The sequence below is a fragment of the Antedon bifida genome, chromosome 2 (assembly GCF_963402885.1).
Source record: "Antedon bifida chromosome 2, ecAntBifi1.1, whole genome shotgun sequence".
Lineage (NCBI taxonomy): Eukaryota > Metazoa > Echinodermata > Crinoidea > Comatulida > Antedonidae > Antedon > Antedon bifida.
The window spans coordinates 5,416,422-5,436,579 of record NC_136227.1 but is presented as its reverse complement, the minus strand read 5'-3'; the positions used below and the strand labels follow the sequence as shown (position 1 = coordinate 5,436,579).

General features: G+C 33.5%; 1 protein-coding gene across 2 annotated transcripts in view; it reads right to left on the bottom strand.

The window, feature by feature from the left end:
• Positions 1-20,158, bottom strand: part of LOC144835963 (rho guanine nucleotide exchange factor 10-like) — a 104,729-nt gene that overhangs the window by 14,252 nt on the left and 70,319 nt on the right. For both annotated transcript variants that reach the window (XM_078691105.1, XM_078691106.1), the window contains one exon: positions 11,564-11,830. In XM_078691105.1, coding sequence (XP_078547231.1) covers positions 11,564-11,830 — 267 coding nt within the window. The remainder of the gene's footprint in view (positions 1-11,563; positions 11,831-20,158) is intronic.

Below are 20,158 nucleotides of genomic sequence, written 5' to 3'. Positions count from 1 at the left end.
GTTGAACTATTTTGGGGTGAATAACCTCTGATTAAGAACATTAATTTGGCAACCTGCCAATATTACTGACTTTACATTTGGCAAGCTGCCAAATTTCTACAGACAGTTTTCAGACTACAAAATGGTTGATTACAAATAAATAGGCCTATAAAAAGATAGTGCTAAACAAGGATTTGATTAAGTAATCAGTTTAAAGATACAACCACATCCTTGGTAGTGAGTCTCATGAATCATTAATAAATCAGGAAAAGTGGTAAAATTACGGTCATAAAACTGAATATTTAAATTTAGAGGTAAGGAATAAATGAGTATTGTTGTAAAGGTTTTTTTGAATGTCAGACCAATGTCAATAAAGCTATTGAGTCTTTTTATAGTTCATTCATTCATTCATCAGTGGCAAAATCACTTATGTTTGCTCTGAGATATGCAAAAACAGAAAAATTAAAGAACAACCAAAAACAATTACAAAGTGTCACATCACTCTTGTACGCTATATGTATTCAGTGCCCGAATGGCAGTTGGATAAAAGCTGTTACGTAACCTATTTGTACGAGAGAAGTAAAGTATCTTGCCTAAGAATACAAGCAATAAGGTTGGCGCTGTGCAACACGGCGACACAGCTCGTCTCATTGTCTCACTATTGTTACTCATTTTTTGACGTTATTTTCGTATATTTGGACTGTATTGTATTGTGGAAGAAGTCATTTGATTTATACATTATGTTGTATGTGAAAGTTTTGAAATTTCTGTATTTTTTGCTGATATTTTGGCTGTTCTTACTGTGTGGATTGAGTAAGCCGGGCGGTGGAATTGTGTACACGTCATCTGATTTGCATTCCATGGGCGAGAGGTCGACCTCACCGCTACCGGCACACGTTGAATTACCATCTGAGATACAACGTCGCAGGCTTCGGAAAAGGGGCAAGGCTGGTGGGGTCAGAAAGCGACTACAACGAAGGAAATGTAAGCCTTTTATACCATCTTTAATATTTGGAAATGTAAGATCTTTGAATAACAAAGTCGATTTACTCAGAGCAAACGTCGAACACTTCAGCGATTTTAGGAATGCCAGCTTACTTGCATTCACGGAAACCCACCTGAGCGATAAGCATAGCGATCAACATATTCAAGTAGTTGGCTTTAAATCTGTTCGTGGGGATCGTACAGCCGAAGCGAACAAAGATGGCGGTGGTGGTCTTTGCCTCTACATTAATGAGAAATACTGTCATCCAAATAACTCTACGCTTAAGCTTCATAAATGTTCGCCACACTCGGAAGTGCTGGTTGTTGGTATTCGCCCCTACTATCTTCCGAGAGAGTTCTCGCATGTTATCAATGTTATGGTATACATACCTAACAAAAAGCTTGAAAAGCCTGCTATAAATGAGATCGCAGAAATTATCGAAGGTATTGAGTGTAGTCACCCTGAGGCGCTTGTAATTATCAATGGCGATTTCAACAGATGCAAGCTCAAGAAAACAACGGCCACTTATTATCAGCATGTTACATGTAAAACGAGGGACAACGCGATTCTTGATTTATGCTACTCTAGTGTGAAGGATGCCTATATTTCGACCCCACTACCGAACTTGGGCAAATCTGATCATAATTTGATTTTACTCAGTCCTAAATATCGCCCGTTAAATAAGACATGCCAACCAAAAATTATTAATGTACGTAAATGGTCTCCTGAAGCCGAGGAAGCCCTGATAGCGGAATTTGAATCTACCGATTGGGATATTTTTACGGAGGATGAAGATTTGAACAGTATTACTTATGCAGTGAGCTCGTACATAAACTTTTGTATTGATAAATGCGTTCCAGTTAAAAAAGTGAAAATCTACCCTAACAACAAGCCATGGATCACGAAAGGCGTTAAATTACTGTTGTGTGAGAAACGTAAAGCCTTTAAGATGGGCGACTCTAATCGTATGAAAATATTGACTAGAGAGATTAAATCTGAAATAATGAAACAGAAGAACATTTATAGGAAAAAAGTTGAACATAACTTCAGGTCTAATAATATGAAACAAGTTTGGCAGGGAATGAAACTTATGAGTGGTTACACAAACGGTGGTAATACACCCACCTCGATTCCGAATGTTACTGTGCAATATGTTAACGAGTTAAATGAATTTTATAACCGTTTTAATGTTCATGATTTTAAAAAAGAAAGAGAGGCTCTATTTAGCTTGTGTCGGGTGACTGAAGATGATCCCAAATTTAGTATAAGCATTTCTGATGTACATAACGAATTCATGAAACTCAATTCATCAAAGGCTGCTGGGCCGGATAGAATCCCACCACGAGTACTTAAGGTCTGCTCTCCTCACCTTGATGGTATATTTACATTTATTTTCAATATGTGTCTTTCTTATCATGCGTTCCCGGATATTTGGAAACTTTCATGCATAATACCGGTACCTAAGAAACCTAAGATTAACAGCATGAATGATTTGAGACCCGTTGCACTCACGTCTGTCGCGATGAAAATATTGGAACGTATTATTTTAAAAATTATGCAACCTTATGCTGAAAAAGTGTTAGACCCGTTGCAATTTGCTTACCGATCACTCCGTAGTACCAGTGATGCGATTTATTTTAAATTACATAAATTGTATTCACATCTAGATAATGTAAAGAAAGGCCACTCGGCACGTATTATGTATTTTGATTTTCAATCTGCGTTTAATACCATACAACCCCATATCTTAGCAGACAAAATGTTGAATATGGAGTTTCCCCGTCCGATTGTTCGTTTAGTTTTAAATTTCATTTGTGATAGAAAACAATTTGTTAATATTAATGGTGTTAAGTCAGAAATCGTAACCTCTGACACCGGTGTTCCTCAGGGTACTGTCAACGCACCTAAATTATATTCCTTGTATACGGCGGATTACAGATCTTTAAATGATGAGCTCTGCCCCGTTGTTAAATTCGCTGATGACACTAGTACTATTGGTCTCATAGTTTCAAACAATGATGAAAATTATCGTAGCGAAATACAAAGATTTGTTAAATTTTGTGACGATAATTATCTCCAAATAAATGCATCAAAAACAAAGGAGATGATCATTGATTTTAGGACTAAACATAAATTTAATTTTCAACCAATCACTATCAAAGGTAAAGAAATTGAAATTGTTGACCAGTACAAGTATCTAGGAATTGTTTTCAATGATAAACTGAGTTGGGGAGACCATATAGACTTCATCAGCAAAAAATTAAGTCCCAGAATGTATTGTATGAGAACTTTATATAAATTTAACTCCTGTGATTTGATGTTACTTTCGTTCTATAGATCCGTTATATGTAGTGTTTGGACGTATTGCCTCTCCTGTTGGGCTGGTAATGTTACCGGAGGGAATAAAGGACGCCTTGAAACTTTCATCCGTCGGGCTGGTAAAATGATTGGTCTGGAACTGCCTTCCTTTACCGATGTGCACCTAGAACACCTCCAGAAAGATTTCGAACGCATTGAGTTGGATGCCTCTCATCCTCTCCACAAAGTGATAATAGACCAACTTAATCCAAGTGGTAGATTGAGGCTCCTCGGTGTGAAAACAAATCGATTTGCTAAATCCTTTATTCCCTCCGGTATCATCCAGTACAACAGGAAGTCAAGAAGATAATTTTATATTGTAAATTTTTAGATGTTTTTATATGAATGGTTTTATGCTATATTTGTTTTTATAGTGTTTTCTTTGTTAATATGACGAGCAATGAATTTCCTTTTTGAGGATCAATAAAAGTTATCTTATCTTATCTTATCTTATGCGGCAAGAGTTAGATTCGAACCACGACCTCACGATCGGTAATCCAGCGTCCAACACACTGTGCCACACGCCCTCACTTTTTTTTTTATTGGATCAATAAAATAGAAGGTTACTTTTAAAATATTAACAAAAATAGTTATAGAAGCAAACTAATACTAGTATTGTAATTATAAATAAATTAACAGCCAAATATATAAATATAAACAAAAACAGAAAAGAAATTGAAGAAAAAATTGTCTTGGAAAATCTAATTTAGGCCAATAAATTATTCTGTTCATCCGCCTTTCAGTAACAAATGAGATTTAAATTTCTTTTTTTTTTAAACGGATGCTAAAAGGGAAATTCCCTCATAGGTTTGAAAAAAGTCAATCTCCTATAAAATGAGGTGTCGTCACTATCTTCAAACCTAGGTAACGTAAGGGAATATTTTTAATAATGTTTTTTTATTATGTTGTATTGTTTATTTGTATTGTAGCTTTGGCAGAATGAATAATATAAAAAAATGGTATACTATTTTCAAATATTAATTGCCATGGTTTGGTCAAGTATTTCAAACTCTCTTTATCATTTTATGACCGTTTTGAATATTAGTACAAAAATAGATGATGCATAAAGAATAATAATACTTATATAATGAATGGAATCGCGCGGAATAGTGATATCTCTGTAGCACACATGAAAAGGAAATTACAAAATTAGAAACGTTATCTATTAAAATTGACGTGTAACCACAGGAGAAACTTGAAAATGAATTCACAGAAAAGTTAAAAAACAATAACTACTTCCCAGTCGTTCACGCAAAAAGAATTATTCTGTTTATTTTTAATTTTTTTTTTTACAAATTTCTTGTTACTGAATGACTTTGCAAACAACCTCATCCATTTGTGGTGCGTGGATTTTCAGAAATACATTTTAAAGGCTATGGCAGACATCCCAAGTGTCTCATAATATTTTAAGTGATGTCATGTCTACTACTACTATAAAGGTGTAATTCTTCTATTCTGACTACTATTAAAGAAATACACATAAATATCTCAACATTTCAGAAATTTACAGTTTAGGTATACATAAGCTCTGTCTACACTATCAAACTTTATGTGACAAAAAAATGTGATGTGATGTTATATATGGACATGATGGTGTCATTTCACTACCATATTTGGGCATATCACTACCATATTTGGGCATATCACTACCATATTTGAGCACACACAACTAGTTTGATAGTGTAGACAGAGCTTAAAGCTCTCTTGGTGATTTTCCACCTTTAGTCAACAAAACATATTCCATGCTTAGAAAGTGCTTGGACTACTCATTGTTCAGTATAGATGCTGATGTCTTATATTTTTTTAAACAGCACCCTCTATGTTTGGATGTGTTTCTTTAAAACTGTAGCACCCTCTATAGTTTGGCCAGCTATTATAAAGTTTCCAGATATTTTATTTTTTTACAAGTTAAATAAAAAAATAAAATATCTGCCTACGTTTCTAAAAATAATGTTAAAAATGTTAACTTTGATAGTTATGCATCACTGATTTAAAGTATGGGTTTTGAGATTTTAATGGCTGTCCATCAGGATTTAGCAGGGGCTTTGTGGAAAAGGATTTAAAACTGGAGGTCCAGTGTACACATCTGGCATGTGTGCACCCAGTTCATCTTTCGAAAGAGCAGGGGTTACCCCAGTGTACTGGTCCATTCAGCCCCTATCATATTTAGGCATCACTACCATATTTAAGCACATCACACTTTTTTTGTCAAACTAGTTTGATAGTGTAGACAGAGCTCTATATACTGTGGATTTGTTGACAATTCTATGCAAATAATTATGCTACTTTCACAAAAAAAATTACTGTATAAAATCAATCTATGATCTCTGTTTTTCTACTGGCAGTGTATGACTCAAATCTACCATATGATATAAATAACACAAGACGTGATTATTACAAACTATTATTTCAAATTCTTATCTTTTATGTGAAATACTTTGAGAAATCCGTTAATGTTGAATACCGTTGAAAGAAAAATGTCACATAATTTGTGTAAATCATGCCGTTAGTTGTCTACATAGGATTTATGTCCGTGCGTCATTCAACGATGAACTTAACATTCAAAGGCCTTGAGTTTTAAAACACTATTAAATACATCATTTCTAAGACATTCAGAAATGACATTGCTAATTACAGAAAGTTTTTAACCCATCCTTTTAAAACCAAATCTTGTTTATGAAGTTAAAATATATATATTTTTTTGCCATAAAAGGTACCTAGGCATGATTTGACTTTGATAGATAAGGGAGAATATAAACCATCTTTTTGATCCATTAAATGATAACCTTGAAATAGTTTAGTCAAAATGTTTTCTGTGATGTGGTCCTGAGCTTGTATTATAGAATGATCCTGATAAGTTGAAGTAAATGGTCATGTACTGTGGTCATACAGTATATAGGGTCATTTCTGTGATATGGTCCTTAAATAGGAGCTTGTATTTATAGAATGATCCTGATAAGTTGAATAAAATGGTTTTGTACTGTGGTCCTATATAGGGGCATTTCTGTGATGTGGTCCTTAAATAGGAGCTTGTATTTATAGAATGATCCTGATAAGTTGAATTAAATGGTCATGTACTGTGGTCCTATATAGGGGCATTTCTGTTATGTGGTCCTTAAATAGGATCCTGTATTTACTAAATTGGATCAAAACTGTAAGTAGACACAGTACAACAAATACTTTGAAAACACTTGTTATTTCTCCAATTTAATTTATGAAGCATATCGCTAACGGGGGACGATTAAAATCCAATCACATTTACGTAAGCAAAGTACACGTATTAGCGATTCCCTGAACCGCACCAGACACATTTAATTTAATGTACGTGGTAAAGGCACACTCTGATACTGCGACTTATGTTGCTAAGTTAATAACGATGATATAGATTATGTAAAAACTAATGAGTTTGACTGAGTCAGCACGTACAAGAATTCCCAAAAGAAAAAAAACCATGGTCAATGACTTTTACAGTTTGGTTGATTACGTAACGTTCAAAACAATTATTTTTTAATTATAGGTACTTCTATTCAGGGGACATCCCTAATAATTGACACAAAGAAGGGGAACACTTTAAAGCTCTGTATCTACACTACCAAACTAGTTTGACAAAAAAAGTGTGATGTGCCCAAATATGGAAGTGATATGACATCATCATGTACATACTGTATATGGGTATATCACATTTTGTTGTCACTTAAAGTTTGATAGTGTAGACAGAACTTAACACTATGGCTAAACCCTATACAGTAGGCTAAGATTTTCCCTCCCTACATTGTCATTTACAGTATTTCAAAAGTGATTTAAGTTCATTATACTACAACTTGTTTTGTACGCATATATTCATATAAACAGGATCGTGGGTAGTTTTCCCGATTACTGAGATGTAATTAATTCAGTGTACGCAATCTAAACAAACCAAAAGTTTCTTTACTTCTGGGACTAAGATTATAGAATCGAAATAATTGAGGAATAAGTGTAGAGCAAATTTCTGGTGATAAACCCTTTAAAGCTCTGTCTACACTATCAAACTAGTTTGACAAAAAAAAGTGTAATGTGCCCAAATATGGTAGTGATTTTCTTAAATATGGTAGTGATATGACATTATCATGTCCATATATGGGCACATCACATTTTTTGTCACATAAAGTTTGATAGTGTAGACAGAGCTTAAAACGATGCAAGATTTTTGTTCATGTGCAAACTTTTGTAACTGTTGAATTTAAGGGAAACCAAGTTTAATTGGGTCATGATATGAGTGTGCCAACAGCATCAACACGTCTTCAGGAAGCCTGGAAATAAGTGGCTTATTTAGCCAAAACCAGCTACTAGCTCTCTCTAAACCAGCTAGTAGCTCTCTCTAAACCAGCTAGTAGCTCTCTCTAAACCACCTACTAGCTCCCTCTAAACCAGCTAGTAGCTCTCTCTAAACCAGCTACTAGCTCTCTCTAAACCAGCTAGTAGCTCTCTCTAAACCAGCTACTAGCTCTCTCTAAACCAGCTACTAGCTCTCTCTAAACCAGCTACTAGCTCTCTCTAAACCAGCTAGTAGCTCTCTCTAAACCACCTACTAGCTCCCTCTAAACCAGCTAGTAGCTCTCTCTAAACCAGCTACTAGCTCTCTCTAAACCAGCTAGTAGCTCTCTCTAAACCAGCTACTAGCTTTCTCTAAACCAACTACTAGCTCTCTCTAAACCAACTACTAGCTCTCTCTAAACCAGCTACTAGCTCTCTCTAAACCAGCTACTAGCTTTCTCTAAACCAACTACTAGCTCTCTCTAAACCAGCTACTAGCTCTCTCTAAACCAGCTACTAACTAGCTAGTTTTTTAATAGCCTATGTTAAAAAAATTAAAATAATAATAATAAAAATATTGCAGTATTGCATTAGGTTCAACTGGGACTATTTGAGAATGTTCAACGTGGCCCCTTTAATAGCTAAATTAAGAAAATGTTCATTGCGGTATTACATTAGGTTCGACTGGAACTATCTGAAACCGTTAAACATGGCCACTTTAATAGCTATAGTGTATTAAATTGCATTAGGTTCAACTGGGACTATCTGAAACCGTTAAACATGGCCCCTTTAAGCTTGGTTCCCACTAGAACGTAACGCAAGGACGTAAACGCAACGCAAGCATTTTAACCAATGACAAGCGAAGTTATAGACAGTTAGCAATCACAAGCGAATAAGCCATCGCTTGTGATTGGTCAATTCACTTGCGTTGCGTCCTTGCGTTGCATCGCTAGTGGGAACCACGCTTTAATAGCTATAGTGTATTAAATTGCATTAGGTTCAACTGGGACTATCTGAAACCGTTAAACATGGCCCCTTTAATAGCTATAGTGTATTAAATTACATTAGGTTCAACTGGGACTATCTGAAACCGTTAAACATGGCCCCTTTAATAGCTATAGTGTATTAAATTACATTAGGTTCAACTGGGACTATCTGAAACAGTTAAACATGGCCCCTTTAATAGCTATAGTGTATTAAATTGCATTAGTTCAACTGGGACAATCTGAAACCGTTAAACATGGCCCCTTTAATAGCTATACTGTATTAAATTACATTAGGTTCAACTGGGACTATCTGAAACCGTTAAACATGGCCCCTTTAATAGCTATAGTGTATTAAATTGCATTAGTTCAACTGGGACAATCTGAAACCGTTAAACATGGCCCCTTTAATAGCTATAGTGTATTAAATTACATTAGGTTCAACTGGGACTATCTGAAACCGTTAAACATGGCCCCTTTAATAGCTATACTGTATTAAATTGCATTAGTTCAACTGGGACTATCTGAAACCGTTAAACATGGCCACTTTAATAGCTATAGTGTATTAAATTGCATTAGTTCAACTGGGACTATCTGAAACCGGTTAAACATGGCCCCTTTAATAGCTATATTAACAAAACATTTCAGTATTCTGATGTTTAAGTTCAACGACTTGAAGCATGACAAGATTATATTTATTATAGGCTTCAAAAGATATTTCGTAAAATTAATTACTTAATTGTAAGCTGACGTCGTCCGAGCTAATTCAACTCAAGTAAACACATAACAGGAAAACATGTGGCAATTAAGAGATATTAAAAATTCATGGATTCTGTCAAAACAAAGTAAAACCCATCCTAAACATATACCAAACGAGGTGTAATGTAATATGCCCGTATATGGACATGATGACGTCATATCACTACCATAATTGGGCATTAGCACTACCATATTTGGGCACACCACACATTTTGTTGTCAAACTAGTTTGATAGTGTAGACAGAGATTAAAATGCAATTTTAAAAATTTAATTTAAACTTTATTATACAATGATGAAGTGTGAGTCAACTTGGGAGATATTTTTGGTCTTTCTATTGTCAGACAATAATTATCTCTCATGGGCCTAAAAATACCTATTTCCAATGCTATATTCATTATGACAATATATTCCCAGTAACATGGGAAAATTCTATAATACATTCATGTGTATCACATGTGGTACCTGTCTCACGTAAGATTAGGTGAAGGGTTAGGTTATGTGTATGATACTAGGGTTGTACATGTGAAACACATGTGATGCTGTATTATGGAAATTTTCTATGATATACAGGAGAAATAGAGGATCGTGGGGGCCGGCATAAATAGGTAAACATTACACAGATTTGTTTTTAACCCGTCAGTTGGAATTCCAACAAATTTAATTTCTCCCAAAAGCAACATTTCAACTTAAACCTTAACCATGACAAAATGCAGTATTAAATGTTAGACTTGTTTACATCGAACAAGAGACTGTTATGTAGACAACTGTTGGGGGCAGCAAACAGATAAATGTCAAACATAATTTAAAATGAACTCAGCATGACCTATAGGAAAATATAATGTTAATTGTTATTTACTGGCGAGAATCACCCAAAAGCATGTAGTACAAAAATTGTAATTCATTTGTCAACGCTTACAATATAACACAAGGCTATAACCTAGAAAAAAAAAGGCGTAAAATATAATCTGAAAGACTGTAATTACTACCTGTGTAGCTGTGTTAACACAGACAAATCTGTGTTGACTGTTTATATTGATAGGTAGCCAGTGGGACACGTTCACTGCATGTGACATTTCTAGGAAAGCAAGCAGTTGTATATAATCTATGAGGGAGACGTGTATTAGGTGACATAATAAATAGGCGCATGATTCTATATTCGAGGAATTGAGTAGGAGTTGATGTTTAACAGTGTATTGGATTATTGTAAACAACGTGCCCTTTGAAAACCTTTAAACTATTATTAAACTACTACTATTATTATGGAAAATTATGTCACAACTTATTATATTGCAGTAGAATAGCTATAACTTCAGGATCCAGGGATGTAGTGTGAATAGGGATTGTGTTAAAATATTATATTGCCCATAATTCATGGAAAACTAGTTTCTTTCTCCTGAATAATGTAAAAAAAAAAATGTAAAAAAGAAAAAAATGTAATTGTACTTGTATGTCTTTCTATAATCTAAAAAAAAAAAAATTTTTTTGTAACTTTTGTAACTTATCACTGTTCATTATTATGCATGCATTTCTTTAATCATGGACCATTTGTAAGAACATTATTTTAATGAAAATGTCATCCATGTAAAATAAGTTTATAAATAAATAGGGGTGTTCCAAAGAAGAGGTTTTACTGTACTTGCTTGTGTTTTGTTTGTATGATAGCATTTATAAGTAATTGTCCTGAATTAGTTTTTGTAAATCGACATATTGATGATGTCACAAAAGCTTATTAAAATCTTAAGTTTTTCGTATCTGTTAATATGGTCCACTATTAAGTACAGTATATCCTTTGGTATAATCCCACCCCGCCAGAACACAAAATTGGGCCGACTTTGGGGTGGGACTGTACCAGGGACAATCCTGGTTCAGGAAAAATTACTGATTAAGCATTTCTAGTAAAAACTCATCTTAAATGGCTAGAGAGACCTACATCCAGACAAAAAGTCAATACTGGGACAATACCTGGGATGCCTGTTTGTAAAATCAGAAATAAAGTAGGTGGTAGGATTTGACCAGAAGTGGGATTATACCTGATGATATACGGTACATTTATTTTATATTATTATAATGCTTTGATTTATTAAGCAAACTGTAAATGTAATTTTAAATTTAAATACTTTTGTAATAAAATACTTTGCTTAATTTAAAAGTGATTGTATTCATCTTAAAAATTAAACTCAACAAAAGTAATTAAAACATACTGACCTTCGACCTCATCTTTGGATGTAAAATGAATATGATCGCTCTGTTGATTAATCTCCATTCCATGAATGAATCTGATTGGTCCGTTTTGCATGTGGAACGACACCATTGCTGGGCCAGTCACAAGTGGAACGCCTTCTAACCGCGGTAATGGGAAATTTGCGATGACTCCGATGTTGGTACCAACCCAAAGAGAGCCGTAGCACGCAAGCATGTGTGTTACTGTGATTGCTTGGCCTGATGGGAAATGTGTTTGGAGTTCACCAGTAGCTGTAAGTTAAGAAGAGAAAAAACTATGATTAGGAAATGTAAAAAATAGATTATTATTTATAAATCAATGCTTTTTATTATCTGTACAATTTTATTATTATTTTTTGTCTTTTTGGGAATATAAATCAAAAAAACGATTTCTTTCAGAAAGAAACTTAAAAAACCGCAGAGACAAACCTTTTTTATGAAAGGTAAAGTTCTTATTGGTTGTGTATATCGTCCTCCGAATGCTAATATTACTTTCTTTGATAAACTGCAAAATAGTATTGACTCAGTTTTTGACGATGTTCATTTATACAATTGTATAATTCTAACAGGCGATTTCAACATTAATTTGAACTCTCATGATAATTATTTAAAGGAGAAACTTTCCTCTGTTCTAGATGTATTGAACTTTACACAAGTTGTTAATTTTGTTAATAGACGCAGAAATGAACTTTCTAGTGAAGGAAATCTGATCGACCATGTCTATCTCAGCAAACCTGAAACGCTTTCATCTATTTCAACATTTGCACCTATCTTAGGTAGCGATCACGATGGAATCCAGTTGTGCTTAGATCTCGCTTTCAAAGGGACTCGCCTGCCTCCTGGCTATTTTTTAGACTATGCTAAGATTGATATTAATAGATTTAATAACACTTTCGAAAATACTGATTGGCCTGATTTTACATGTGCTATTGATATGAACTCTGCATGGGACTTTTTTAGAACACATTTCCTTGATGTCATTCACAAAGTAGTTCCGAAACGCAAGGCTAAGAGGCGTTCTAAACCTCTGTGGATAACGCCCGATATAATAAAACAATCAAGAATCAAGAAGCGTTTATTCAAGAAAGCTAAAAATTCAGATGACGCAGTTAAATGGGATAAGTTCAGGAAATGTCGAAACGCTCTCAAATATCGTGTAAACAAATCATACTTTGAGTATGTTAATAATCTCGCGGCAAAAAGTAATACCGACACTGGAAAAGCGTTTTGGTCATTTATGAGGAAATCGCGAGCGAAAAATGCACCGAAGATGTGTAATATTAATGGGACACTAGTAGAGAACCCCCAGATTATTGGCGACGCTTTTAACTCTTTTTTTCAATCAAATTTCACTAATGACTCTGTGCAGGTTGAAACTCACACTGATTGTACTGGGAACCATATTGGCCTCTCTCCCCTCAATAACATCAATACAACCCCGTCGGAGGTCTTGTTCATAATTAATGGTCTGAAAATGGGGAAAGCTCCGGGGCCCGATGGCATAACGTCATCGATGCTTAAACAATCTGCTACATATATATGTAAGCCCCTTTCTGAGCTTTTCAATCTTTCGCTTCGTTCTGGCGTTCTTCCGACGGAATGGAAAGTGGCCAATGTGGTTCCCATTCACAAATCGGATGATGTTAAAGTTATAAACAACTATCGTCCGATTTCGCTATGTAGTGTTGTGGGTAAGATACTTGAGAGAATCGTGTGTAAAAATCTAACCGACCACCTTAACTTGCATGGTATGATGTCCTCACAACAGCACGGGTTTGTCTCCGGCAGGTCTTACACCCATTGGTCTGATATTTTGGATGAACGCAAGCCCCCTCCCATTGATGCCCTGTTCTTAGATTTTAGCAAGGCTTTTGATCGGGTCTGTTACTCGCTGCTCCTTGAGAAGCTTCACCGTCTTGGGATCTGTGGCGAAATTTTGCGGTGGTTCACATCTTTTTTATTGGGTAGGTCTCAAAGAGTTGCGTTTAGGGGTGCCCTGTCATACAGTTGTCCTGTCTCCTCGGGAGTCCCGCAAGGTAGTGTACTCGGCCTGGTTATGTTTAATGTATTTACTTTAGACTTGTCCTCCTCCATTGAATCGAATATTTTACTTTATGCCGACGATGTAGCAGTCTACAGGGCAATAAGATCTACCGAAGATAGTGCTGCATTGCAGAACGACATAAACAAAATTTATAATTGGAGTGTTCTTAATAAATTACCGCTTAATCCTATTAAATGTAAGCACATACGGTTTACTAGATCAGCCAAACTTAAGAACAGTGCAATCAATTATCTAATTGGGGAGAACGTTATTGAGAGGGTGGAGTGTTTTAAATTGGGATTACCTTTACACACAAGCTGGAATGGTGTACCCATGTCGCAAATGTTAAGGCTAAGGCGTCCAGGCTTCTGGGGTTTATCATGAGGGTCGTGCGTTTTAGAAACCACATCGTTATTCCGAAGCTTTTTAATGCTCTTGTTAGACCTTTTATGGAGTATGGGATGCCGACGTGGTTTCCGTATCGAAAGGGAGAGATTGAATCTTTAGAGAGGGTTCAACGCCGCATGACCAGGGTTTGTATACCTAAATCCTGGGGCACCCTGTCTTATGAGCAGAGACTTGGAGTTCTTGGTCTTCCGTCCTTTGATGGTCGTATAAATTACCTATTGATTTCCTTTGTTTTCAAATGCCTCTATAACAAATATAATTTTAAAATTTTTGATTTTGTTCAGTTTAACCTCAGGCGTGACAATGATCTAAGATTTGTTCACAAGTTTGGTAGGACTGACAATTCTAAATTTTCTACATTTAAGCAGTTTCAACGCTCATGGGATAGGTTGCCTCAGGATCTTAGAAATACGCTCCCGATTAACTTAGGCTTATTTATTAATAAATTAAAATGTTATTTTAAGCAAAATATTTCCTTTTATTCTTTTACAACTATCGGCCATTAATCCACGAAAAATTGAAACTTCATTTGATATCTGTGATAATAATAACAGTAATAATAACAATAATAATAATAATAACAATAATAATAATAATAATGTCTAGGGTAACTTTTGTATAGATATTTTGTACTTTTTAGTTATCCGCTTGGTAGAGCGGATAACTCCTTGTTATTGTATGAGATCAATATTTTTTGGTTATCCGCAACTTAGAAGTTGCGGATAACCCTTGTGATTGTAAAAATCATTTTCATCTTTATTCTTCTTTCTTTCCCGGATTTTTGTGAGCAGCATATCCCCTATTTCTTGTAAATATATCTTTTGTATAACTTTGTCATTATATGGACATTTACCTGAAGTTGTGCACCTCCATATTTTGATTGACGTCAGAGTTGCGCAAAGTGACTTACGCGCGATTTTATGAATTTCAATGATTGATCATAGGATAAAAAATAAAAGTTATTTTGTATTGACACTTGGTGAAAATTCAAGGGCATACTTTCTATGGATAAAAAATGGCATGTTTTACAAGAAGTTACGCGCGCACGCGCATTTAAAGTTTTAAAATGCGCAAAAATAATTTCTAATCAACTTTCTGCGCTGATCATGACATTTTAAGCATGTCAAAAATTCCCGCGCGCGCGAAAAATTTTACGCGTAAGGTGCGCACGGAGCATGAAAATCATGTGTTTTTCTCTTGAATTGTGATTTTCTAGTCTTTCCTAGTCATTTAAAAAAAGATTGACATCATTTCAAATTAAAATGACGTCATACGAACACGTTGATTTAGACCATTTGTGCACGTTTTAGTTGCAAAAGTGACAAAATATTGTCAAAATTTTGCCTATTTTTAATCTATTATAGCTCCTCAGGATCATCCACGACCCCCAATTTTTTTTATTTAATATTTAAGCAGATATGTTGTAGATATAAATTCATGCAGAATCTTTACCACTCGGATGTTATGACGTCATCGTATGGCCACACAAATGTAAAATATAGAATTTTTTACTCTTTCGTTATTGCTCATCACATTAAATAGAGCGCATCTCGCTTATACGTATTCTATTTCCTCAGATATTTTAATACTGTCTAGGTCAATCAACTATCTTTCGCATGAGTTAAAAATATTTTAATTTTTATGACGTCATCATGTCTAAAAATGTAAATAACGTGGGTCACCTATTTTCATCTTTACAGTAAATTTCAATCTGTTATAGCTCGTCAGAATAAAAATTGATAATCATGATTAAAACGTTTTCTGGAAGCTATTGGATTGTAGATACAAATTCATGTGAATATTTTTTTTTTTTTTGAATTCAAAAAGTCACATTTACATCTCTTGCGTAAAAGTTCATTGCGTTTAAACGAGAGCGGATCTCACTTTTACGTGCGCAACATTTTTCAAATTTGTATCAATGTAATTAATTAGATAATTATCTTCTAAAATTGTTATTTTATATGTCAATTTGATGGCCACACGAATGTAAAATATAGGATTTTTGTCTCTTTCGTTATTGCTCATCACATTCAATGGAGCGCATCACGCTTAACAGTATTCCTTTTTCTCCTACATTTATAATTGTGTAGGTCAATCAACTTTCTTTAGCATGAGATAAAAATATTTTAATTTTTATGACGTCATCATGCCTAAAAATTTTAATTACGTGGGTCATTAATTTCATCTTTACAGTAAATTTTAATCTGTAATAGCTCGTAAGAATAAAATGTGATAATCACGATTAAAACGTTTTCTGGAAGCTATTGGATTGTAGATACGAATTCATGTAAACATTTTGCCAATCGGATGTTGTGACGTCATCATATGGCCAGTTGAATAAAAAAAGTCGTATTTTCATATTTTGCGTAATAGTTCATCACATTTAAAAGGGTGCGCATCTATATTTTACGTATTCAAATTTCTTCTACACGTTAATAAGTTGTTCCTGAGATAATTTCCTTCCGAAATTGCTATCTAAGTGTTTCATTTTGATACCGTCGCCATGTTAAAAATTGGAATAACTGGCGGGTCCTGTAATTTCACCTATTCTACACTGTATGTAATATGTATACAGATTATACTGTTTGCATGTATATATTATATGACACAAAATTGACAGAATTCAGCACTAACAGCATATCATATTCTTCAGTTCTTGTCATAATGCCATAATCTTTATCTGTGTGCAATATTCCAACGTATGACGTGCACGTGGCGTTTGTCGTGGTGCGGATAACTAACTCGTCAAAGTGACGAGTTTCATGTCTAGTTTATCTTCACGTTGTTTTTAATGTTGTAATTTTGTATTTTATTGTTGGATGATTATGTTTTGCTTTGGAGACCCACTTGATAGTTTGATTTAGTTCGCTTTTGGGAATCCTGTCTCTTTCTATTGTTTCGTACTTTGTGCAAAATGACAATAAATGATTTCGTATCGTATTGTAAATAGATACTGGGCTTTTATTTGTGATAAAGTTTAGATTAAAGATCACATATATCTTGAACAATGCAATGCTCATCCCAGTATATATTTGTATAATTATGAACTTTGGCTTGGTTTGCATGTATCTGTACATTACCTATGATTATCATTTTATAACATTGATAAGCCTATACTAATTTGTTGATTTTTAACAGAAAAATTCAAAGTATGTAAACATTTATCATAAGAATAATAAGTGTTATACGATATAATATTATTTGAGTCTTTAACTTTGAGTTGGCTGGATGTTTTGCTGCAGCAAAGAACCAACTGCATATTGTAAACTAAGGTACGTGTTAACTTTTTACATAATTATATTAATTGTACACCTTTCAAACTTCTCTATGTTTTTCAAGGAATTTTTATCAACAATTACTTTTACTCCAGGGAATAATTTTGCCAGTGTAGCATTTATAAAATTGTAAAGAAAAAAATACAATGTTTCTATTCTCAAAATTCAGTTTGATTAGCAACATTTTTGCCTGTACTCAATTCAATATTTTGCGATAAACGGCGAAATGATGTAATCATCAGAAATTTATTATTTTTAAATACTCAAGTTGATAAGAATTAAACTTTCAATATTGATCAACTTTTTGTTTTTTTTATTTATTTCTGTCTTTTATGTGTTAACACTTTCATAAACAGTACTGACTTTGAAAGTGGATCAAAGATATATACACATACTGTACATTATTATAGAAAACAAAACATAAAAAACATACAAACACAGAAGAAGAAAATTCAAAATATTAACAATTAAATGTTCCAATAAAAAAAAAATTAAACAGAATTTATTTATTTATGTTTTTTTTTTTCATTTTTTAACAACATACATATTTTTAAACAAATCATTTTGTATGTTGGTTGGCTTTTTCAATGTATAATAGTTTTAACTATTAAAATACATTATTAATAGTAATTATACATTGCATTTGCAGACTACAATCTGAGAGTCAAAATGAGGAAAGCTACCTGTATATACAGTGTCATACTAACTGTACTATTCTGCCAAGAAAGTTGTGCTGTGAGATTTGTTTATGAACCAATGGACTATTCAACAGCAGAAGGAAGTGAAGTATACGTAAATTGTATCTTTACAGATGTCCCAGATGACATGAAACGTAAATATGAAGTCATCTGGACAAAAGATGGATACATTATTGGACATCAAAGTAATGGATTTGACCTGGAACATATTACTATTCACAATCGATATGACGATGCAAGGAACTTTTTGAGGATTGATCCAGTCAAGAGAGAAGATGCAGGAAGTTACCGTTGTTTTTTAAAATATAATGGCCATGTCCTGCTTACTTCACGTATTGGGAAGCTTACTGTGCGTGAAATACCATCACAAGAATATCCAATAGTTCAATTTACAAAATCAGCTTACAAGATTAAAGAAGATGCCTTTGTGACTTGTGTGTGTGAAAAGACAAACCCTGAACCAAAGTTAAAGTGGTACGCAACATCACAATTTAAATTTAAACATTATGATAATTGGCCAGTGAAATCAAATAATACACATGTTTGGATTGAAGAATCAGAAACAGCAAATGTCTTTACAAATGGCTCTCACTACGTTTGTAGACTGAAGGTACAAGACGAAGTTGCTCCAAGATATGCTAAAAGCAAACCACTTTACGTTGAAAATTATCTTGATACGACTGTCGTGAAATCACATGAAGACACAAAACCTGTTACCTCCACACCTGATTCATTGGCAACAAAAAATACAAAAGTATCAGAGAGATTTGATCTTAACTACTTCCTGCTTATAAGCCTAATCTGTACTCTTTTGGTGTGCCTAATATTAGGTATTAGCTTTTTTCTCTTCTATAAAAAGACAAAGAAAGACAAAACCCAGCACAATGAATAATACCATCCCTGAGGAGATCAAACTTTTCTTTCTACCCTAACGTAAAATCAAAACAAATAGATGACAATTTACTTGTCTCTGCTTGCATACATTCAGTTTGCAATATGTTTGCCTGTACTCAATTCAATATTTTGAGATAAACAAGATGATGTTATCATCAGAAATTCATTACTTTTTCATACTTTCATAAGTTGATTAGTTGTTTGAACTTTCAATGTTTTTGAGTAACTTTTTGTTTTTTTATTTCTGTCTTTTATGTGTTAACACTTTCATAAACAGTACTGATTTTGAAAGTAGATCAAAGATATATCATATATTATATGGCAAACAAAACATAAAAAGAAAATACAAAATATTAAATTAAAATGTTCAATAAAAGGAAAAAGAAAAATGAAATAAAATTTATTTATATTTTTTTCATTTTGTAACATACATACATATTTTTAAACAAACAGTTTTTGTATATTGGTTAGCTTTACAATGTATAATAGTTATTGCATTATTAATAGTTTTACATACATTTTTACAGTGACATGTTGTTTTATACTATGTGTAACTGTATTAGAATTGTTTAATAATTATTAATTAATAAATTTATATTGTATAATAATTTAAAATTATTATAAATCTGCAACTTGACCGTAGTAACATTGTTTTGATATAGATACTGTAATGTTAATTTTAATTGTGAGATAATGTCTTTTTATATTGTTCCTAATTGTACATATATTATATCTTATATGTAATTTTATTTGGAATGCTGTGCTGTGGATGTATTCAATTTCAATCCATTTTTAAATTTATATATTACGATACTAATACCATTACTAATTGCTATATTTGTTGTATATATATATTAGATTTAAAAATTAATAAAATAATGGGAATATAATTGCCATTCCGACGTGAAATTGGAAAAACATTGGTTTTTTTTAAATAGTAACTTTTTTGTTTAAGAATTCAATTGTAGTTGCGCATTGTGACTTACGCAGGATTTTATGCAAAAAAATCAATTTTTAATCAATAGCATATTTTAGGTCATTTTGAGCATTTCAAAATTTTAAAAATGACAACTTTCCGTGGAAAGACCGTTTTTGCACTTGCTTTTTGTTCTTCATATTGTTCTTGATAATTCCTTTTCACATCCTAACATTGTGCTCCCTATTTTTTACATTTTCTCCCGGATTACAAAAATAACTGAATTTTGACTAGATTTACAAATGGCTCTCACTACGTTTGTTCACTGAAAGTACAAGATGAAGT